Genomic DNA, 23,022 nt, shown 5'->3' on the forward strand with positions numbered 1-23,022 from the left:
AACGTACCAGTACGTCCATTGGAGGTAGAAGGGTTAAACAAAAAAATGCTCAAGAAAAGTTTTAATATTTGTCGAGTTCATATGGTATGTCTGGTGACGTCATATTTTAGATGGAAAGCGAGCGGGCAAATCAAGTGCTTTCTTTCAATAGGCTACTGAGCGATATTAGTATTTCCATCATTAAAATTTAGAGTAACGATGCAAATTATTTTATGGGTCTATGTCAGTTGTTACGATAGCTACTTAGCGTAAATTTGACTCTCTGCTAATTTTATTTCCTTAGTTTCATCTATTAGTTGATTGATATTCATCTAATGAAAGTACAGTCAGACCTCATTAATCGCGGTTTCTTCAAGGTTTCAGTTTTTTGCGGCCAAGGCAAATAATAAAAAAGGAAACAAAAATAAAATTGGTTGGGATGAATGTTTACCCAACATTAAGAATTTGATTTCTAATAGTTAGCTACAGCAATGGGATGGCCAAGAACAATGCAATACTTACATACATATATATACCAAGATGTTGAAGGAAAGGGGTGTGACTGTACTTGAATGGTTGGTGAGATTGTTTAATATGTGTTTTGTGTTGTCAACGATACCAGTAGATTGGGTTTGTGCGTGTATTGTACCACTATACAAGGGTAAGGGAGATGTGCATGAGTGTTGTAATTCAAGGGGTATTAGTTTGTTGAGTGTAGTTGGAAAAGTGTATGGTAGAGTAATGATTAATAGGATTAAGGATAAAACAGAGAATGCACTCTTAGAGGTATAGGGTGGTTTTAGAAGAGGTCGGGGATGTATGAATCAGATTTTTACAGTTAGGCAGATATGCGAGAAATATTTAGCAAAAGGTAAGGAGGTGTATGTTGCGTTTATGGATCTGGAGAAAGCGTATGATAGAGTTGATAGGGAAGCGATCTGGAATGTGATGAGGTTATATGGGATTGGTGGAAGGTTGTTGCAAGCAGTGAAAAGTTTCTACAAAGGTAGTAAAGCATGTGTTAGGATAGGGAATGAAGTGAGCGATTGGTTTCCGATAAGAGTGAGGGTGAGACAGGGATGTGTGATGTCACCATGGTTGTTTAACTTGTATGTTGATGGAGTGGTGAGAGAGGTGAATGCTCGAGTGCTTGGACGATGATTGAAAATGGTAGACGAGAATGATCATGAATGGGAGGTAAATCAGTTGTTGTTTGCGGATGATACTGTACTGGTTGCAGACTCGGAAGAGAAGCTTGGCCGATTAGTGACAGAATTTGGAAGGGTATGTGAGAGAAGGAAGTTGAGAGTTAATGTGGGTAAGAGAAAGGTTATGAGAAGTACAAGAAGGGAAGGTGGTACGAGGTTGAATGTCATGTTGAATGGAGAGTTACTTGAGGAGGTGGGTCAGTTTAAGTACTTGGGGTCTGTTGTTGCAGCAAATGGTAGAGTGGAAGCAGATGTACGTCAGATAGTGAATGAAGGAGGCAGTGTGTTGTTCACAGTGAAGGGAGTGGTAAAGAATAGAGGGTTGGGCATGAATGTAAAGAGAGTTCTGTATGAGAAAGTGATTGTACCAACTGTGATGTATGGATCGGAGTTGTGGGGAATGAAAGTGATGGCGATACAGAAATTGAATGTGTTTGAGATGAAGTGTCTGAGGAGTATGGCTGGTGTATCTCGAGTAGATAGGTTAGGAACGAAGTAGTGAGGGTGAGAACGGGTGTAAGAAATGAGATAGCAGCTAGAGTGGATATGAATGTGTTGAGGTGGTTTGGCCATGTTAAGAGAATGGAAAATGGCTGTCTGCTAAAGAAAGTGATGAATGCACGAGTTGATGGGAGCAGTACAAGAGGAAGGCCAAGGTTTGGGTGGATGGATGGAGTGAAGAAAGCTCTGGGAGATAGGAGGATAGATGTGAGAGAGGAAAGAGAGCGTGCTAGAAATAGGCATAAATGGCGAGCGATTGTGACACAGTTCCAGTAGGCCCTGCTTCTTCTTCCGGTCGCCTTGGATGACCGCGGAAGTAGCAGCAGTAGGGGATTCAGCGTTATGAAGCTTCATCTGTGGCGGATAACGGGGGAGGGTGAGCTGTGGCACCCTAGCAGTACCAGCCGAACTCGGTTGAGAGAGAGAGAGAGAGAGAGAGAGAGAGAGAGAGAGAGAGAGAGAGAGAGAGAGAGAGAGAGAGAGAGAGAGAGAGAGAGAGAGTGAGTGAGTGAGTGAGTGAGTGAGTGAGTGAGTGAGTGTGTGTGTTACAAGGAGTTACAAACATTTTGGATGTCTCTAAGATTTTTCAGTCCATCTGCAGAGACTCCATTTGCTCTTTGGTAAAATGATTTAGTTAAAGCAATTAAAGGGTTCATATGATCTTGTCTAACTTGTTCTTAAACTCGTTTACCGTTTTACTGTTTACTACCTCCGCTGGAAGTCTATTCTAAGTACCGGGTATTTGCTATTTTGTATGCAAAGAAATTGCCACATTGAGTGGTGTTGTGTCTCTTCAATTCCAGTTTGTATCCATTACTTCTGGACTTATTTGTGCTAAGCGTGAATAGATTGTTGTAATTAACATTTGTTATTCCTTTAAGAATTTTGAATGCCTCTAATAACTGTCCCCTTAGCTGTCGAGTTTGAAGATCAAATAAGTTCAAACATTCCAACCTCCGTCTACATATCCAAATTGCCTTAGTGTTGGAACTAATTTGGTGGCACTAGCTTGTACTGCTTCCAGTCTATCTCTATCCTTCTGAATACTTGGAGCCCAGAGTTGGACTCCATATTGTAGATAGGGTCTTGCTAGTGATGTATACAGCTGTAGTACAGTCTCTTTGTTTCTATATTTTAATTGTCTCTAAATGTAACCTACTAGTTTTTGTGCTTTTTTTTTCATATTTCATGCTCTGTTTGGTGAACTTCAAATCCTTGCTGATAATAATACCGAGACCTTCCTCCTGGTCCACTCTTTCTATTTCATTACCCAACAGTGAGTAATCTGATTGTGGGTTACTTTAGCCTAAGTGCATAACTTTACATTTCCCATTGTTGAAAGGCATTTGCCATTTTCAGAACCATTCTCCTAGCTTCATTATTCTTTTTTAGGGGGGAGAGAGAGAGAGAGAGAGAGAGAGAGAGAGAGAGAGAGAGAGAGATTGGTGCTGATGCAATATTCATTATGAAGATATCTTGAATATGTTGAGAAAATTATGTAAACACTTATTCATATTTTTCCCATAATCGCACTACAGTGCCGTGACCTTAAAATCAGCTGATGACTACCAAAAGTAACAAAAGTAATAATTGTTGATTACTGTATTGAAATGCTCCCGCACTTCGCTCTCCGACATCACCTCACTCCAAAGGTAAGGTTCCACAGTTTTGTTACTGTATTTTTACTGTTTGCTCTAATGATACAGTACACTTCTTTTACAGGTTACCAACGGTTAACCACTTTTTAAGTTCGACATGCGTTCAGATCAACTTACAACACGTCTCTCTGTCCCTATCTTGGTCGTAAGTCGACGACTACCTGTACATAATAATGACTTTAAAACGAACTATATGAAAACTATGATATCCTATAACTTATCGATGCTCATATAATATTCAATACATAGATATTTTGAATAAGAAATTATCTAAACAATACTCCTCGTTATTTGTGTGTGCACATTTCTCAATATGGTAGCGTGACCTTGAGTTCACCTGATCACAACCAAAGGTAAACAAAAAAAAGTCAGTAATTGTTGATTAATAAAATGCTCTTGCAATTGAAAAATAAATACAAAAATGCTTGGATAAAGCATATGATATCCTACAAGCTACGAAAATTAAATTATTATATACAGTAAGAAAATATTGATAAAATATGACTTAAGATGATTACACTATCATGACACAGCATAATAAATCTATAGACACTTCACATTTTGAGATCAACATATGGCCAGATTGAGTTACGACTCGTCTCTTGGTCCCTATCCCGGTTGTAAGTTGACAACTACCTGTATTGCTATCCCCCTTTATTTATATGAGAGACATGAGTGATTCACTTCATACTAAAAGTAAAATAATAAAGATCAAAGGAGAACATAAAGAGAAGAAAACTCCGGTGTATTCTTACCTTAAAGGAAGCAAGAATGGAATTCCACAAAAAGCGCTTGGATTGGGGATCCATTCCAGTTGATGGTTCATCCAGAAGAACCACTTGTGGTTTACCTGGTTAAAGAGATGAAGAGAACATTTGGATCTATAACAGATTTTGCACAGGCTAAAATTCTACTTCCAATGTACTACATTTCCTTTCTGGCTAAAAAGAGAACTTTCAGATACAATACTGTATTTATAAACCCTTGGTTGAAGGTTAACATAGATGGCTATTGGCTTTCCTGAAGTATGCACTTGGTATCAAATTGATGATGTAATTTTGAGTAACAGGTAGTACAATCTCCTAGTGTATTTCCTTGATCATTTAGGTTGGAATGGATTTTAGTTTTGACGTACAATAAGAGAGTTAGATATTACTGGATAACTGTTGCTAGAGTATTGAAAATTTCTCAATTTTGTTCCAACACCTTTTACTGATAATGCTTAACCAAATACATAACCTACCAATCATGCTTAAAATATAGCTGAGTTTGCGTTTTGTTCCCCCTGAACAATTTTTACTTTTTTTCGATTTGTGTTCCATTATCTCCAGACCTTTCAGGTAGAGTTCAGTTAACCTGCAAAGATAAATTTTTTTATAGAGTTCAGTTAATCTGCATAAATAGTTTTCAAACTAAATCATTTCAAGATAGTCTGAGAGTCACGTGCTATTCATTCTTTTAAGGAACAAGCTCAACCATGGCAAAATAAGCTCAACCATGGCAAAATATAAAAAAATTAAATTCTCACAAAGATATGTGCAAAGCCTTTGTTCCCTAGTTACGATGTAATGGAGGAATACATGTTGGGTAAACAAACCCCATACTCAAGCCATCACCATCTTCAATCCTCTTTCTTCTGAGGACTAAATATGTATTGTAGATGAGAATCATCTGTGTGTGGGAAGAAAGTTTGGAACTTACACGATTCTCAGGTAAGCATTGAAATAATTTCAGTTAAAAAATTATATTTCAATGTTACATCCCTGTGAATTATGTGCTGAATAACACATTGCCTTGGTAAGAGGGAGAGTGGTACTTACTCTATCAAAAGTAGGCACAAAGGTTCAGCAATTTATCCTAGATTAACAATTGTAAACTGAACAGTACTGTAGTTCATCACCATATCGCAGTTCACCAATTATTCCACTTACTTTTACTTTAAGGGCTGCTTATCTGGCCCTTTACGACAGGGGAACCCTACTCTGTACTAGACCTCCATGTTCGTTATATGATGTTCACTCGGGAGCATTTAACACTTCACAATACGTATTGCTCTCTTACTGTTAGATCATCACTATTGAAACACTCGCTAAATAAAAAAAAAAAAAAAAAAGTCTTCAGTTTCCTCTTGAAAGCCTTAATATCTTCAATTATTTGGATGTCTTGTGGGAGCTTATTGTATAGTCTCAGGGCCGCATTTCAAAGGCTCTAGAGCAGTGGTTTCCAAACTATCTTACCTGACGCCCCCTTTTTGCTTCCAGTAGACTCGTACGCCCTCACTCCTCTCTTTTTTTTTATATGAAAAGATTCTTACATTTATTTCTTAGCCTTGCACAGGAAAACATATTTCTGTTTGTATTACATCTTAATAATGAAAGCCACTCAAACAAATAATAGTACATTCCAGTAACTAAAAACGAAACATTTGGTTCAAAGTGAGCGAAAAAAAGTTTGAACATCAGCAAATTGGCAAAATTGAGTTGCAATTTTAAGAATAGATAATTTGAAACCATGGCATATAATATTTGGTAATACTTATGAGACTAAGGCACAATTTCTGGTCATATTTAGTGAGATGGATGCTGCTGCTTCTTCCTCACAAGATCAGAAATTCTAGGATTGAAGGATGACAGTGCACAACGCAAGTCATTTTCTACATCAAGTCGGTTGCGCTGTTTTGTTTTCAGAACAACAAGAGCAGAAAATCCTGCTTCACAAAGATAAGTAAAAGAAAAGGGAAGAATCACACTAAGAGCTTCTTCACCTACTTTTGGGTACATGGGGAGATATTTCATCCAAAACTCTTCTAACTTCATTGTTTCAAACAAGTAATTTCGAGCAGATGACTTCACGCCCCCCTTGTATCGTCCTCACGCCCTCCTAGTGGGGCGCGCCCCCCCAGTTTGGGAACCACTGCTCTAGAGCCCAGAGTAGACATACACCTAGGTTCTAATAGTTTAAAACTATCTTTAACTATTCTGTAACTATAGGTATTACACCTGCTGTACATTGCATATATTTCAGACTCCTCATTATATTGCAGGTTTCTATAAACCTATCCATATTTACATCTTTTAATAATTTTTGGACTAAAAACAATACAGTAAATTAATAAATAAAAAGGGTTTTAACAAGAAAAACCTATTATTATTATTATTACTAGCCAAGCTAAAACCCTAGTTGGAAAAGCAAGATGGTATAAGCCAAAGGGCTCCAATAGGGAAAAATAGCCCTATGAGGAAAGGAAATAACGAAATAAATAAATGATGAGAACAAATTAACAATAAATCATTCTAAAAACAGTAACGTCAAAACAGATATGTCATATATAAACTATAAAAAGACATGTCAGCCTGTTCGACATAAAAACATTTGCTGCAACTTTGAACTTCTGAAGTTCTACTGATTCAATCGCCCAATTAGGAAGATCATTCCACAACTTGGTCACAGCTGGAATAAAACTTCTAGAATACTATGTAGCATTGAGCCTCATGATGAAGAAGGCCTGGCTATTAGAATTAACTACCTGCCTAGTATTACGAACAGGATGGAATTGTCCAGGGAGATCTGAATGTAAAGGATGGTCAGAGTTATGAAAAATCTTATGCAACATGCATAATGAACTAATTGAATGACGGTTTCAAAGATTAATATCTAGATCTGGAATAAGAAATTTAATAGACCGTAAGTTTCTGTCCAACAAACTCACATGAGAATCAGCAGCTGAAGACCAGACAGGAGAACAATACTCAAAACACGGTAGAATTAAAGAATTAAAACACTTCTTCAAAATAGATTGATCACCGAAAATCTTGAAAGACTTTCTCAATAAGCCAATTTTTTTGTGCAATTGAAGAAGACACAGACCTAATGTGTTTCTCAAAAGTAAATTTGCTGTCGAGAATCACACCTAAAATTTTAAAAGTCATACAAAGTTAAAGAAACATTATTAATACTGAGATCCGGATGTTGAGGATCCACTGTCCTTGACCTACTTACAATCATACTTTGAGTTTTGTTAGCATTCAACTTCATACCCCATAATTTGCACCATGCACTAATTTTAGCTAGATCTCTATTAAGGGATTCAGCAAGCCCAGATCTACATTCAGGAGATGGAATTGATGCAAAGAGACGAGCAACATCTGCATATGCAACAAGCTTGTTTTCTAGGCCAAACCACATGTCATGTGTATATAGTATGAAAAGTAATGGGCCAAGAACACTACCCTGTGGAACACCGGATATCACATTCCTATACTCATTATGGTGCCCATCAACAACTCCTCTTTGAGATCTAATACTTAGAAATTCAATAACAATGCTAAGAAATGACCCACCCACTCCCAACTGTTTGAGTTTGAAAACAAGGGCCTCATGATTAACACAGTCAAAAGCAGCATTAAAATCAAGGCCAATCATACAAACTTCCTAACCACAATCAAGGGATTTCTGTACAGCATTGGAGATTATAAGAAGGGCATCACATGATCCAAGGCCTTTACGAAAACCAAATTGCAAACTAGGGAATAGATGATTACCTTCAGCAAACCTATTAAGACATTTTGCCAGAAGACATTCAAAAACTTTAGTTAATATGGGAGTTATGGAAATTGGGCGGTAATCAGTTGGACTTGAGCTACCACAAACACATTTACATAGAGGAGTAACATTCCCAATTCTCCAATAAGTGTTAAAAGCTCCTCTTCTTGCTAACTTGCGCAAAATAACAGATAACTTTGAAGCTAAGAAATCTGCAGTCTTTATAAAAAAAAAACAAAGGAAAAATACCATTTAGGTCTACACCTCCATAAGCATCAAGGTCCATCAACAGAGCTTTAATTTCATGAGATCGAAAAGCTAAACTAGTTAATTTAGCCTCAGGAAAACAGGAATGAGGAAGTTCAAGTTTTTCATTACTCTGTTTACTATCAAAAACATCAGCCAAAAGGGTTGCCTTTCCCTTTGGACAGTGAGTGACTGAGCCATCTGGTTTAAGTAAAGGAGAACTGTTGCATCTACACCAAGGTGCAGATTTAAGGGTAAACCACCATTTATGTTCCTGAGTTGTACCAGAAAGGGTTTTTTTATGGTTAAATTGTATTCCTTTTCAGTTGAGGCATAAACACTCTGAGCAAAAGCTTTAAGCTGAGTATAGTTATTCCAGGTCAAATCTGATCTTTTACCCTTCCAAAGATGATAGGCCTCCTGCTTCTCAAAATAAGCACGTCTACAATCATCATTGAACCACTGTTTGTCCTTCACTCGGTACCTTAGCACATGAGAAAGGATATGCCTACCAATTATGTTGACTAGATTCTCATTCAAGGGGACAACAGGATCAACACTACTATATAATTGTGACCAATTCAAGGACAAAAGATCATGCATAATCCCATTCCAGTCTGCTCAAGATTTCATATAAATTTTACAAGAGTAATGATACATCAGGGACAGGCTGCTCAGTCTTCACTACTAATGAAATCAAGGCATGATCAGATGTCCCGACTGGAGAACCAACCTTACTAGTTATAACGCCAGGGAAGTCGGTGTATACGAGGTCCAAGCAATTACCAGACCTGTGAGTAGCTTCACTTATGATTTGCTCACAGCCTGATTCAGAGGCAAAGTCTAAAGCTCTTAATCCATGGCGATCGGTAGGAGAGATAGAACTTAACCACTCCCTTTGGCGAGCACTAAAATCACCAACAAAGACAAAAGAAGCCTTTCTATCATCTTCTTGTATCTTAGCTATAATGGTAAGAAGACAATCGAAGATAGAATCATCCATGTCTGGATTCCAGTAGATCGAACTCAAATAAAGTTGATAAGCCTGCCACAAACTTTTATTACTTGAATCTCATGACATCCACATTCATAGCAGGACTTATGAGAAGCAGGGTACTCAATCCTAATATACACCACCCTTCCCCTGGCCCTAGGGATGGCATCATGTTTCAACATTATTGGCTAATTATAAGGAGCTCAGATGAGTGCCTCATATTAGAAACCAAAGTTTCTGAGCACAAAAGAATATCATACTGTCTGGACGCAACTGTAAGGTCTTGAATATTTGCATGAAGACCACGAATATTGTAATACAAAAGACGACATTGACGAAATCTAGGACGTACTGGTCCCACATTTCGCTCAATGTCTCCAGACAACACAACATAAGAATTAATAGTAATAAAAAAGACATCATACTAAAAACTAGATTAACAAGAATTATAACAAAACCAATAAGTACAGAATTATAAATAAAGTGATTGATCAAACCCATAGACTTTAGTAAAAAGTCGGAAAAACTGGTCGATATGGAGGAGCCGATACACGATGCAAGGCTAAATACGTTCCAGGATAGCCACTTCAACTGAAGGGAGGACAGTAAGGATGGTTTTGAAAAGGAAAAGAATCAGATAAGGAAAATACAACCTCTTGATAAACCACTAGGCATCCATGGCCTTCTATTAAGCCTGCCCAACACACCATTAAAAAAAAACAAGAGGAAGAGAAAAAAAAAAATAAGATAGATTAGTGTGCCCGAGTGTACCCTTAAGGAAGAGAACTCTAACCCAAGACAGTGGAAGACCATGGTACAGAGGCTATGGCACTACCCAAGATTAGAGAACAATGGTTTAATTTTTGAGTGTCCTTCTCCTAGAAGAGCTACTTACCATAGTTAAAGAGTCTCTTCTACCCTTACCAAGAGGAAAGTACACTGAACAATTGCAGTACAGTAATTAACCCCTTGGGTGAAGAAGTGTTTAGTAATCTCATTGTTGTCAGGTGTATGAGGAAAGAGGAGAATCTGTAAAGAATAGGCCAGACTATTTGGTCTATGTGTAGGCAAAGAAAAAATAAGCCATAACCAGAGAGGTATCCAATGCATTACTACCTGGCCAGTCAAAGGATCCAATAACTCTCTAGTGGTAGTATCTCAACGGGCGGCTAGTACCCTGGCCAGCCTACTACCTATTTTTAAGGAGGTGCTGTGTGGTCTCAATAAATAAAGATACAATAAAGTACTGTATTGCATTATATAACATTAAATAAAATATATTAAAAGAAAATGCTAAGTGTATTTTAGGTAATACAAAGTTTCACGCAACTGTATGGAAAATAAAATTTGTGAGGTAAGGATAGTTATCCAGTTTGTGCAGATGATTTTGTATATGGCATGCTATTGCTGATAGTGAAAATGTGACAAATAAGAGCATACTGTTCAGCATCCTTACCGATGGTTGAGCGTATGACTGCATAATCACTCTCAAGATAACTGCAGCATTCAGAATACCACGTTATCCAATTTTCTTTTATGCATATGTACTTGACATGGCTCCGCATCTTTTATATGTTGTTGTTGTTGTTGTACTTGTTTTTTTTTTTTTTTTTTTTTTTTTTTGCTATAATCGTAAATTACTTTGTGCCCTAGGATCCTGTGCAAATGTCCTGCACCTTCTAAGGCTTCTGGCAGAAAACCCAAGCACCACAAGAAAATGCTTACAATAGTGATGAAAATCCTTGACATGCTTAAAAATGGGAGAACCCATGCAGACATAGTTGAGATTACGGCATCAATAAATCTTCTGTGCGCTCTATCAAGAAGGGTGAAAAGAATAAAAGGGCAATGGTAAAAGTCGCTTTTAACAAGACGTCGAAAAAGGTGTTAACTTCCTGAAATATGACAAATTCATTGAAAATTTGTATTATTCCTAACGATAAAAACCTTAGCTATTTATTTAGGGGTCTTACTTTCGGCGAAGCTGAAATGACAAGCCATTAAAATTCAGCGAGGGTTAAGTACCCATACGGCTAGTTAGCAAGGGTAGGGGGGGGGGGATAGCTTGCTCCCACTCACACACCGGTGATTTAGCTCACTTTGCTTGAAGGTAGGACTTCAAGGGGGATAAGGGCTGGAGGGCAAGTTTGTATAAATAGCTAAGGTTTGTATCGTTATGAAAAATAAAAATTATCTACAAATTTGTCATAAGTTCCATAACTGGAATATAAACCTATGCTATTTATTTAGAGGTGACTCACCCATTAGGAAGGGTGAACGTCCCTGACAATCTGGCTTTTGGCTTCACCCGGGGGCTCCTTATCTGAGTATGTTAGTATTAAAAATTACGAGTCCCTGTGCCTCGCTAAAACCTTGCTACGCAAGGTCCACGTTGCTACGCAAGGTCCACGGCCTACGCAAGCTGTGTGTTCAGATATGCAGAAGTGTGACTGTCCAGGTAAAGTTATTCAGAGTCTTTTTGTAGGAAAAACTGTTGTAACTAAGACTATCTCAATATCACCTCGCCAGGGTATCGGGACGCAACAGTATTAGCTTAATACTAGTTACAATAAATGGTTTACCTGCAGTGGTTTGAGGTCAGCTTATGCAGAGAACCCAGGATGCCGCTTTCCCCAAGAGAGGGGAGGATGAAGAAAAGATGAAGAGCCAGTCAAACTTTTTCATTCACACAGACTAAAACCGGGTAACAGTGCCCTCAACCTTCTGCTACTTGTCCAATAAGGAGCTTGATGTATACAACCAGCTCTTATGCAGCCACGACAGGACCGATAAAGATTGTATTGATTCCTGTGGGTTATGTCTTGCAGGAGAAAGGTTGTAAAAGTCACCTGCAACATTCACACCCTTGCTTGTAGAACCTGCGTCACAGAGTAATTTGCTTAGAAGGGCCAGGGGCATAGCTATGCCGGTCGAAATGTTGGGTGAGGATCTAGATTCTGGGCACAATTGGTGACTCTGTGAATCCAGCAGAGATGATGTTTTGGTGATCCTCCTTTAGTCTCTCCCAGTGCTGAGGACAAGAGAAGGGACCCGGGTGGGCTGTTGCCTTTTTCTTAAGGTAGAGCCTCATACCTTACCCCGGGTACAGTAACAGATGATCTGGATCATCAGTTACCGAGTGGAGACTTGTGTAGGATCCGTCACCTCTGGAGACTGTCTGGCGACATACTCGGGAACAAAACTGAACGTTGCCTTTCACCCTTCTCATTAAAGGGCGATGGCGAAAGAGAGACCATGAAGTCCCTTGACTCGTATGGCTGCTGTCAAAGTGTGTAGGAACACTGTCTTCTAAACCAGGTGAAAATTTGTTGCCTGGTGAAGTGGAACATAAGGAGGTCTCCTTAGAGACCGGAGAATTTGAACCATGTTCTGAAAGAAAGGTCTCAATTCCGACTGGGAAAAGGCAAGTTGTAAGTCCGTATGAGTTAGGAAAGGTCTAGCAAGGAGAGGATGTCCCTTCCTTTCAGTTTGAAGGCGAGGCTCAAGGTTGAGTGATCGTCTTTACCTGTTAAAACTGAAAAGGGGGTCTTTTCCTCATGCATATACTCAAGGATTCCGCTATTGCTGGAATAGAGGTATCGAGTGGAGAGAAACACTTTCCCATGACACCAACCACAGAAGATGTTATACTGCCTGATAGACTGATGCTAAGGAATTCCTCAGATATCTAGACAACCTTTTCGCAACTTATTGCAAAAAGCCTCTGTGAGAGAGGAGGTACTGGATAGTCTCCGGGCGTACAATCATAGCAAAGCTATAGCTTGTGGTAGAAGTCGAAGTGTGATTGTCTGTGATGTGGAGAGGGTTCTCTTGGAGAGACTATCAGGAGCTGCAGAAGGTTTGGAAACCGTTCTGCGTAATGCCATAGCGGAGCTATGAGAGCCCTTGAGAGGCTGACAGATGTTCTAGCTTTCTTGAGTGCCCTTCTCCAGACAAAACAGGGACGAGACGTAAACGTCATTGTTGTACCCACCGTTGTTGGTATGTTTCTTGCCAGAGAGCCTTGGGGTCTAGGGCTGGGGAGCAGCGGAAGCCTGAGGTTCTGGAGTGTGGCGAACAGATCCCTAGTTGGAGAACACTGTAAAGTTGAGACTTTGTTGACTACAAGGTGATCCAAAGTCCATTTGATATACCTTATCTGAGATGCTGTGCACAGATTGTCGGCGAGCTCATTCCTCTAGTCTGGAATGAAGCGGGCAGATAGTGGTACCGAATGGACTTTGGCCCATCTTATTGTTTATACTGTTAGATGGGAAGAGGCTGCGAGCAAGTTCCTTCTTGCTTGTTGATGTGAGCCTCAATGTGGTGTGTGGTGTTGTTGCCCATCACGTCACTGAGTGGCCCGTTAGGAACTGACGAGGCTGCTGAAGGACCGGAAAGTTGGCCTTCATCTCTTAAGAGATTTAAGTGAAGATACTTTCGGACTCTGTCCAGAGGCCTGAGGTTGTGTGGTGCAGCACTATGGTGCCTCCTCCCTTCTTTTGATGTGTCTAAGAACAGCATCAAGTCCGATGGGTGGGGAAGGATGAGAAGGTTACACCACTCCGTAGATTCTCGACTGACACCCATCCCTTGAGGTTCCTCCAAGCTTCTGGTCCCATGGGGATCAGAATGTCCGGGGAATCGCAGGCCTGATTCCAATCGGACTAAAACCGCTACTGGAGAGAATGAATCCTGAGGAGGCTGTTGGAGGCTAGACAGGCCTGGGATGATAGGTGTCTGAGGAGGAATAGCCACTCTGGGCTGGGAGTTCTTCTTGTCTGAAAAAAGGGTCTTGTGACCTTTCTAAGCCTCGTTATCCTGTCTTTGATGAGAAGGTTTTGTGGAGATTGGTCTCTAGAATCATTCCCAGATATACCAGTCTTATGAGAGGGAAGTAGGGAAGACTTCCAAAGGTTTACGATGATCACCTGATCTTGGTAAAAAGACTTCAGAAGTTCCGGAGCTAATGCAAGGTTGCCACCGAGTTTGCTAAGGTCAGTCAGTCGTCCAGAAATGGAGGAGACGGAAGCCGATCCTGTAGAAAGACCAAAGCACCGTGCCCTGAACTGGTGTTTCTTGTTTGTCTGGACTGAATTTCTGATACCTCCAAGAAAATGGATGGTTTGGACCTGGAAGTATGCGTCCTTTAGGTCCAGCGTGCACATGAAGACCTGTGGTCTTACGCTTTGTCCAAACTCCTCGCACATGGTGTGGACATCAACCCAAAGGGACAGCTCCTTGCGGATCCTTTTGCATGGGAGATTGTCGACGGTGGGGGTTTTGACTTGTGGAGGAAAGGATGGGATGCGATACCCTGTGTAAGGATTCTTCCTTGGGAGAGAATTCTTTTAACTGATAAAAAGTGGGTAAGGCAATGCTTGACCCTACCATGCACCCTGACGGGATTGATGCTATTTCTTAGAACAGCATCGGTCTGACGGATGTTAATCAATGGTTAACGGCTGGGTATCGTGTCTCTACTGTGCAATTGGAGAGTGCTCGCGAGTAGTCACCTGTCGACAAGCCACTGGTGGGGACTGTCGACCGCCTGCCGATCGCTTTAGTGGATTGGTGTGATGGCGAACGGCGAGTAGTGAGAAGTGTGTGGTTTGACTTCCAATTTAGGGAACCACGAGCGGAAGTTGACTAGTAAGTCTGAGTGACGAACTGCTAATAACCGGAGAACTGCCGATGATCGGTGAATCAGCGATCTGTGAGCAGAAAATGGTAACTGACAGGCATGTCTGGTTGGTCAGCCAAAGAAGTTTGGCGATTAATGAGCTGGTGTCGGCTTGGAAAGCCCTGAGAGACAGCAGAATGGTTTAATGATCGTAAGTTGATGATCGGTGAGCCATTGACGATCAGCGCTCGATCGAGGACTGGTGATTGGCGAGCTAGAGATCAGCAAGCTGACGATTGGCTGGTCAGAGATCAGCGAGCTGAGGTTGATGATCGAAGATAGATGAGCTGGCAATTGGCGATCTAGTGACCAGCAAGCTGATTGACTGGTTATCGACTAGCAATCGGCGATCGTTACACTAACAATCGGAGATCGTTAGCAATTGGCGAGACTGGAGGTCAATGATCAGAGTAAGATAAGCTAGCAACTGGCGACCGGTGAGGTAGCGATCAGCAAACAGTGATCTTGCGATCAGTCGGTTGATTATTTCTCACTGGTGGAAGATGAGCTGGCGATTGGCAGACTAGTGAAGGGCAGTAAGTGAGCTAGTGATTGATGATCTGTGATAGGCCGATTGCAACTCTTTTTCTCTTCCACTTTTACCTTCACTCCTTCATTCCACCATTCACTGCCCTTCCTCATGCTGCCTCCAATAAACTTCACCTTTCCCTTTTATCTTTGTCGAACACAAAGCCAATATATCCATCCTTCTATTCCTCAACATACTTCCAATCTCACATCCTTTACTCTCTATCGTACTACATCCACGCACATTCAAACACCCCAAAACTAGAGTGGGGAGCAGTCACTCTCCCCCTGGCTCCACTTCTTGGATGTCTCACAGGATTATAATACAGGAAAGGGTGTTCCCAGCCCCCTCGTCCCGTCCCTTTTAGTCCCCTCTTACGATGGGCAGGGATACTTTGGCGCTAATTTAATTGTCTATGCCCCTGCGGCCACAGGGGGACTAATTATATATATATACATATATATATATATATATATATATATATATATATATATATATATATATATATATAAAATTATAAATATATATATATATATATATATATATATATATATATATATATATATATATATATAATTATAAAGATATATATATATATATATATATAATTATAGATATATATATATATATATATATATATATATATATATATATAATTATAAAGATATATATATATATATATATATATATATATATATATATATATATATATATATATATGTAATTATAAAGATATACAGTATATATATATATATATATATATATATATATATATATATATAAATTATAAAGATATATATGTATAATATATATATATATATATATATATATATATATATATATATATATATATATATATATATATATATATATATGAAGTGAGGAGAGCACTAGATGAAACGAGAGTAGGAAAAGCGTCTGGTATAGATGGTGTGAGAGCTGAGATGTTGAAGGAAGGGGGTGTGACTGTACTTGAATGGTTGGTGAGATTGTTTAATATGAGTTTTGTGTTCTCAATGGTACCAGTAGATTGGGTTTGTGCATGTATTGTACCACTATATAAGGGCAAGGGAGATGTGCATGAGTGTTGTAATTCAAGAGGTATTAGTTTGTTAAGCGTAGTTGGAAAAGTGTATGGTAGAGTAATTATTAATAGGATCAAGGATAAAACAGAGAATGCAATCTTAGAAATACAGGGTGGTTTTAGAAGAGGTAGGGGTTGTATGAATCAGATTTTTACAGTAAGGCAGATATGCGAGAAATATCTAGCAAAAGGTAAGGAGGTGTATGTTGCGTTTATGGATCTGGAGAAAGTGTATGATAGAGTTGATAGGGAAGCAATGTGGAATGTGATGAGGTTATATGGAGTTGGTGGAAAGTAGTTGCAAGCAGTGAAAAGTTTCTACAAAGGTAGTAAAGCATGTGTTAGGATAGGAAATGAAGTGAGTGATTGGTTTCCGGTGAGAGTGGGGCTGAGACAGGGATGTGTGATGTCACCGTGGTTGTTTAACTTGTTTGTTGATGGAGTGGTGGGAAAGGTGAATGCTCGAGTGCTTGGACGAGGATTAAAACTGGTAGACGAGAATGACCATGAATGGGAGGTAAATCAGTTGTTGTTTGCGGATGATACTGTACTGGTTGCACACACAGAAGAGAAGCTTGGCCGATTAGTGACAGAATTTGGAAGAGTGTGTGAAAGAAGAAAGTTGAGAGTTAATGTGGGTAAGAGTAAGGTTATGAGATGTATGAGAAGGGAAGGTGGTGCAAGGTTGAATGTCATGTTGAATGGAGAGTTACTTGAGGAAGTGGATCAGTTTAAGTACTTGGGGTCTGTTGTTGCAGCAAATGGTGGAGTGGAAGCAGATGTACGTCAGTGAGTGAATGAAGGTTGCAAAGTGTTGGGGGCAGTTAAGGGAGTATTAAAAAATAGAGGGTTGGGCATGAATGTAAAAAGAGTTCTAGATGAGAAAGTGATTGTACCAACTGTGATGTATGGATCGGAGTTGTGGGGAATGAAAGTGACGGAGAGACAGAAATTGGATGTGTTTGAGATGAAGTGTCTAAGGAGTATGGCTGGTGTACCTCGAGTAGATAGGGTTAGGAACGAAGTGGTGAGAGTGAGAACGAGTGTAAGAAATGAGTTAGCAGCTAGAGTGGATATGAATGTGTTGAGGTGGTTTGGCCATGTTGAGAGAATGGAAAATGGCTGTCTGCTAAAGAAGGTGATGAATATGGAGTGTTTATGATAAAACAAAGTTTTATGAATACTTACCTGGCAGTTATATACATATAGCTGAGTCTCTGACTGCGGCAGAATTTAATCGAAAATCGCGGCAACCGCCTTGTGGTGGTTATGTGGTTAGATGGTTAACAACCCTTACAGGGTGGTACTTGGAATCATTCCCATTTTCTGTTCCTCAGATTATCTTTGCCCGACCTGTCTCCTGAGGGGAGGTGGGTGGGCTTTAAAATACATATATAACTGCCAGGTAAGTATTCATAAAACTTTGTTTTATCATAAAAACTCCATTTTTATGAATAGAACTTACCTGGCAGTTATATATATATAGCTGATTCACACATTTGGAGGAGGGAAACAGACAGAAAAAACATAGTTGGGGAAACAACAAAAGAATTGTAGGAGAACAAACACCTTGATTCCTTACCTGCTAAGGTAGCTGACTTCAAAGGTAACTGCCTCTAGAGTCGCTTTCCCTTAGGAGTGTTCAGCCAGGAGTAGACCTGCTACGCTGCAAACAACTCAATCGAGTCTGTCAAAGGGGTAGGACCAACAACTTGACTAGACTTCAGAAAACTACCTTCCCATATAAAAAACCTGCAACCTTACTAAAGCTAACCATCTAACCTTGCAGAAATAGAAATAAACTATCTATCTGGACTGAGGGAACCGTACCACAGGACGAGGACCTCAGACAACCATAAAAAACACAAACCCATATACAAGTACATAAACTAAGGTTGAGTGGGGGTAGTAACTCCTTTGCCTAATACAGAAGCCGCAGCTACGTATGGGCCCAAGGTATAACACTTGTCATAGTCCACTCTTACCTCTCTGAGGTAATGAGAAGCGAAGACAGAGTTGCTCCTCCAGAACGTTGCGTCCATGATCTGCTTAACTGACATATTTTTCCGGTATGCCAGCAAAGCAGCAATGGCCCTTACTTCGTGAGCCCGTACTTTTAACAGGGCGAAGTTTTCTAACTCACAAAAGAGGTGGGCTTCCCTAATAGTTTCCCTCAGGAAAAAGGACAAAGCTTTCTTTGACGGGTTTTTGAGGATCCTTCACTGAACACCATAAGGAGTTGGAAGCACCCCTCACGCTTTTAGTGTGGGCCAAATAAGCCTTGAGAGCCCTAACCGGGCAGAGGAGGCTTTCCTGTTCCTGACCTACTAAATTCGTGAGGTTAGGGACTTCAAAAGTCCTAGGCCAGGGTTTCAAAGGGTTCTCATTCTTGGCGAGAAAGTCGAACCTCAAGGAACAAACCACTCCATTTAGGGTGAAGCCTACACGCTTCTCGATTGCCTGGACCTCGCTGATCCGCCTGGCAGTCGCTAGAGACAAAAGGAAGAGGGTTTTCTTAGTCACATCACGCAGAGAAGCTTGCGAGATAGGCTCAAACTTCCTGGAGCACAAAAACTTAAGCACTACATCCAGGTTCCAAGAAGGGGGTCTCAAGTGCACCTGCTTTGTTGTCTCAAAAGACCTAATGAGGTCCTGCAAGTCCTTATTCTGAGATAACTCTAAGCCCCTATGCCTAAAGACGGTTGAGAGCATGCTCCTGTATCCTTTAATGGTAGATACAGCTAGCTTAGCATCCTGCCTGAGGTACAAAAGAAAGTCTGCAATCTGGCTCAGAGAGGTAGAGGACGAGGAAACCTTGCGCCTCCTGCACCAAGTTCTAAAGGTCTCCCACTTTGACTGGTAGACTCTTTGTGAAGAGATCCTCCTTGCCCTGGCAATAGCTTTCGCCGCTTGTGCCGAAAAGCCTCGAGATCTAACGAGCTTCTCGACAGTCTGAAGGCAGTCAGATTGAGAGCGAGGGGGTTTTGGTGAAATCTCTCGAAGTGGGGTTGTCTGAGAAGATCTGGACTTGCCGGGAGTCTTCTTGGAAAGTCCATCAGTAACCCTACCACTTCGGTGAACCATTCCCTCGCAGGCCAGAATGGAGCCACTAGGGTCATTCGTCCCGAATCGAGGAGAGCGAACTTCCTGACAACCAGATTGATGATCTTGAACGGGGGAAAGGCATACATGTCCAGCCCCGTCCAATCCATCAAGAAGGCGTCCACTGCAACAGCTTCCTCGTCCGGGACTAGGGAGCAGTAGTTGGGGATCCTCTTGTTTAGACCGGAGGCGAAAAGGTCTATTACTGGTCTGCCCCACAACTTCCAGAGGCTCCGACAGACATGCGGGTTGAGAGTCCACTCTGTAGGAAGGACCTGTCCCCTCCTGCTGAGCATGTCTGCCCTGATGTTTCTCTGCCCTTGAACAAACCTTGTCAACAGCTGGGTCTCGTTCTCGTTCGCCCAGAGGAGAAGCTCTCTCGCAGTTGAGAACAGGGAGAGGGAGTGAGTTCCCCCTTGCTTCCTTATGTACACGAGAGCTGTGGTGTTGTCGGAATTGATCTCCACAGTCTTTCCCGACACCAAGGTTTTGAAGGCCTTGAGCCCGAACAAAATGGCCATCAATTCCTTCCTGTTGATATGCCAACTGACCTGACTCCCTTCCCAAATACCTGAGACCTCTTTGTTCCCTAGTGTTGCTCCCCAGCCTGACTCGGACGCGTCTGAGAATAACACTAGGTCGGGGTTCTTCTTGAACAAGGAGATCCCTTTTCCCAACAGAGCTGGGTCCAGCCACCACATTAAAAGATCCTTGATCTCTGTCGGAATGGGAAAAGAAAAAGTATCCTCCTGGATCTTTCTGTTCCAAACCTTTGCGAGGAAGTGTTGCAGAGGCCTTAGGTGCAGTCTCCCCAAAGGGACAAACTGCTCCAGGGAGGATAGAGTTCCCAGCAGACTCATCCACTCCTTCGCTGAGCATTCCTGCTTCCTCAAAAAGTCTTTGACTTTGTCCAGGCACCTGGTCTGCCTCTCCTAGGAGGGAGAAGCCTGAAAAAGAACTGAATTCAGAACTATCCCCAAATAGAGAATAGTCCGATTCGGCTCGGTCTGAGACTTCCCCCAGTTGACGATGAGTCCCAGGTCCTGAGTGATCATATAAGTTTTCATTAGGTCCTCCAGACATTTCTCTTTCGACTGTGACCGGATCAGCCAGTCGTCTAGATAGAAGGAGACCCTTATCCCCTCCTGGTGTAACCAGCCTGCCACATTCGCCATAAGTCTGGTGAAAACTTGGGGAGCTGTGCTGAGACCGAAGCAAAGTGCCCTGAACTGGAAGCACTTGCCCTGGAACACAAACCTCAGATATCTCCTCGAAGACGGATGAATGGGGACGTGAAAATGAGCGTCCTGCAGATCGAGAGAAACCATCCAGTCTCCTGGACGAACTGCAGCCAGCACTGACTGAGTCGTCTCCATGGAGAACTTTGTTTTCTCCACGAAGGCATTCAGAGAGCTGACATCTAGGACTGGTCTCCATCCACCCGAGTTCTTGGGAACCAGAAACAGGCGATTGTAAAAGCCTGGGGAGGCGAGGTCTTGAACTGGCTCTATTGCTCCCTTGACCAACATCTGGTCGACTAGCTCCAGAAGAGCCTCTCGTTTCCCCGCGTCGGTGTACTGAGCCACTAAGGCCAGGGGAGAGTCTGAGAGAGGTGGTTTCTTTAGAAAGGGGATCTTGTAACCTTCCTTGACGACTGAGAGGGACCAGGTGTCCGCCCCTCTCCTTTCCCAAGACTGCCAAAAACGAGACAGTCTTGCCCCTACTGGTGTCTGGAGGACTTCCATCTCATTTTTTGGACCGGGGCCTAAACGCACCCCTGCTGGTCCTTGGCCCTGACTCTTTTCTTCTCCCCCTAAAATCCGCTCTCGAGGAGATCCTGCCCCGAAAGGGCTGTTGAAACTTCTTCTCCTCCTTCTTCAGAGGAGCAGGAGAAACAGGTAAGGTCTTTCTAGCCGACCGAGACAAAAGGTCCTGAGTAGCCTTCTGAGCCAGAGAAAGGGAGATATCTCTGACCAGAGCTTCAGGAAAAAGATGACATGAAAAAGGGGCGTAAAGTAGCTCCGACTTCTGGGCAACAGTCACAGATCTAGAGGTGAAGGAGCACAAAAGGGCCCTCTTCTTTAAGACCCCTGCTGAGAAAAGGGAAGCCAATTCATTTGCTCCATCCCTTAGAGCTTTGTCCATGCAGGACATGATACTCGTCAGGTCCTTCGTGTCCTCCAGGAGTTCAGACTTCCTGGCCAGAGTCCCGAGAGACCAGTCCAGGAAGCTGAAAACCTCGAAAACCCTGAAAATTCCCTTGACGAGGTGATCAAGCTCCGACATGGACCACATCACCTTGGCAGAGTTTAAAGCATGCCTTCTTGCCGAGTCCACAAGAGCCGAGAAGTCACCTTGGGAGGAGGAAGGCACTCCTAACCCCAAAGGTTCCCCTGTCTCATACCACATACCGGCCTTGGAAGCGAGCCGGGACGGTGGAAAAGAAAAGGTGGTCTTGACAGCTTGTCTCCTTTCCTTCATCCAATCATCCACTTTAGCGAGAGCTTTCCTGGCCGAAATTGAAAGTTTCAATTTGATGAAGGCCGAAGACTTAGTAGCTTTCTTCCTGGTAAATTGAGACTGAGGAGAACGAGGGGCCGAAGGTTGAAATTCCTCCCCATAAAGTTCCAAAAGAGAGCGAGAAAGAACCTTGTAATCGCTAGAAGAGTCGGCAGGTTTTTCTTCCTCTTCCAATTATCTTCGAGGTCCTGCTCAAGGATAACATCCTGAAGAGTTGGGCTGCCAGCAGTCTGGCAGCGAGAGCTGTTTGAATCCTGGCGCCGAGCGCCGCTAACATCCAGTCGGCGAGAGGCGGTATCGTCACGATGACGAGAAGCGGTATCGTCACAATGACGAGAGGCAGTATCGTCACGATGACGAGAAACGGAAGCGTCCTGAAGATGCAAGCTGCCATCGCCTTGAAAATGCAGACTGCATTCATCCTGTTTCCTAAGAAATGAGGCAGTAACGTCCAGGTGTTTCGAAAGGGAAACGGAATCGCCACGGCGCCGAGAACGAGAGGCAGTATCGTCCTGGCGGCGGGAGAGGGGGGAAGGAAATTCCTGGCAGCGTGCCGATGAAGAGGGTGTACGTTGTCGTACGGCCGACGAAGTGCGCAGAGGTTTCTTGGGAGGGATACTAAAATCTCTCTTAGAAGAAGATCTCTTAACAGGCAAAGAGACGTCCTTACATCTGACGGACTGAGAAGGGTGGCTGAGAGCTTTAACTAACGATGAAAGTTGTTCCTGCATAACAACCATGAAAGCTTGAGCAACCTCCGCTGGCTCTCGCGGTGCCGAAGACGGCAGTTGTCGTACGGCTTGACTGGGAGCGCTGGCAGAAGAAGCAGGGAGTCTAGCAGGATTAACTGGGCTAAGGACTCTCTGTTTCGCCCTTTTAACAGGAACATCGAAATCGTCTTCCGAAGGATCAGGGTCTCTGCTACTCGAACCGGGAGAGCGAGAGCGAGACTGCACGTCCCGGTTCCACCCTTTCT

At 42.0% G+C, this 23,022-nt stretch overlaps 1 protein-coding gene across 2 annotated transcripts in view; it reads right to left on the reverse strand.

Moving 5' to 3' along the window:
* LOC137638641 (cholesterol transporter ABCA5-like) overlaps window positions 1-23,022 on the reverse strand; it is a 269,061-nt gene that overhangs the window by 56,468 nt on the left and 189,571 nt on the right. For both annotated transcript variants that reach the window (XM_068370905.1, XM_068370904.1), the window contains exons 28-29: window positions 4,590-4,702; window positions 4,102-4,196 (exon numbers count right to left, since the gene is read on the reverse strand). In XM_068370905.1, the coding sequence (XP_068227006.1) occupies window positions 4,102-4,196; window positions 4,590-4,702 (208 nt within the window). The remainder of the gene's footprint in view (window positions 1-4,101; window positions 4,197-4,589; window positions 4,703-23,022) is intronic.

Source organism: Palaemon carinicauda, chromosome 3 (genome assembly GCF_036898095.1).
Source record: "Palaemon carinicauda isolate YSFRI2023 chromosome 3, ASM3689809v2, whole genome shotgun sequence".
Classification (NCBI taxonomy): Eukaryota; Metazoa; Arthropoda; class Malacostraca; order Decapoda; family Palaemonidae; genus Palaemon; species Palaemon carinicauda.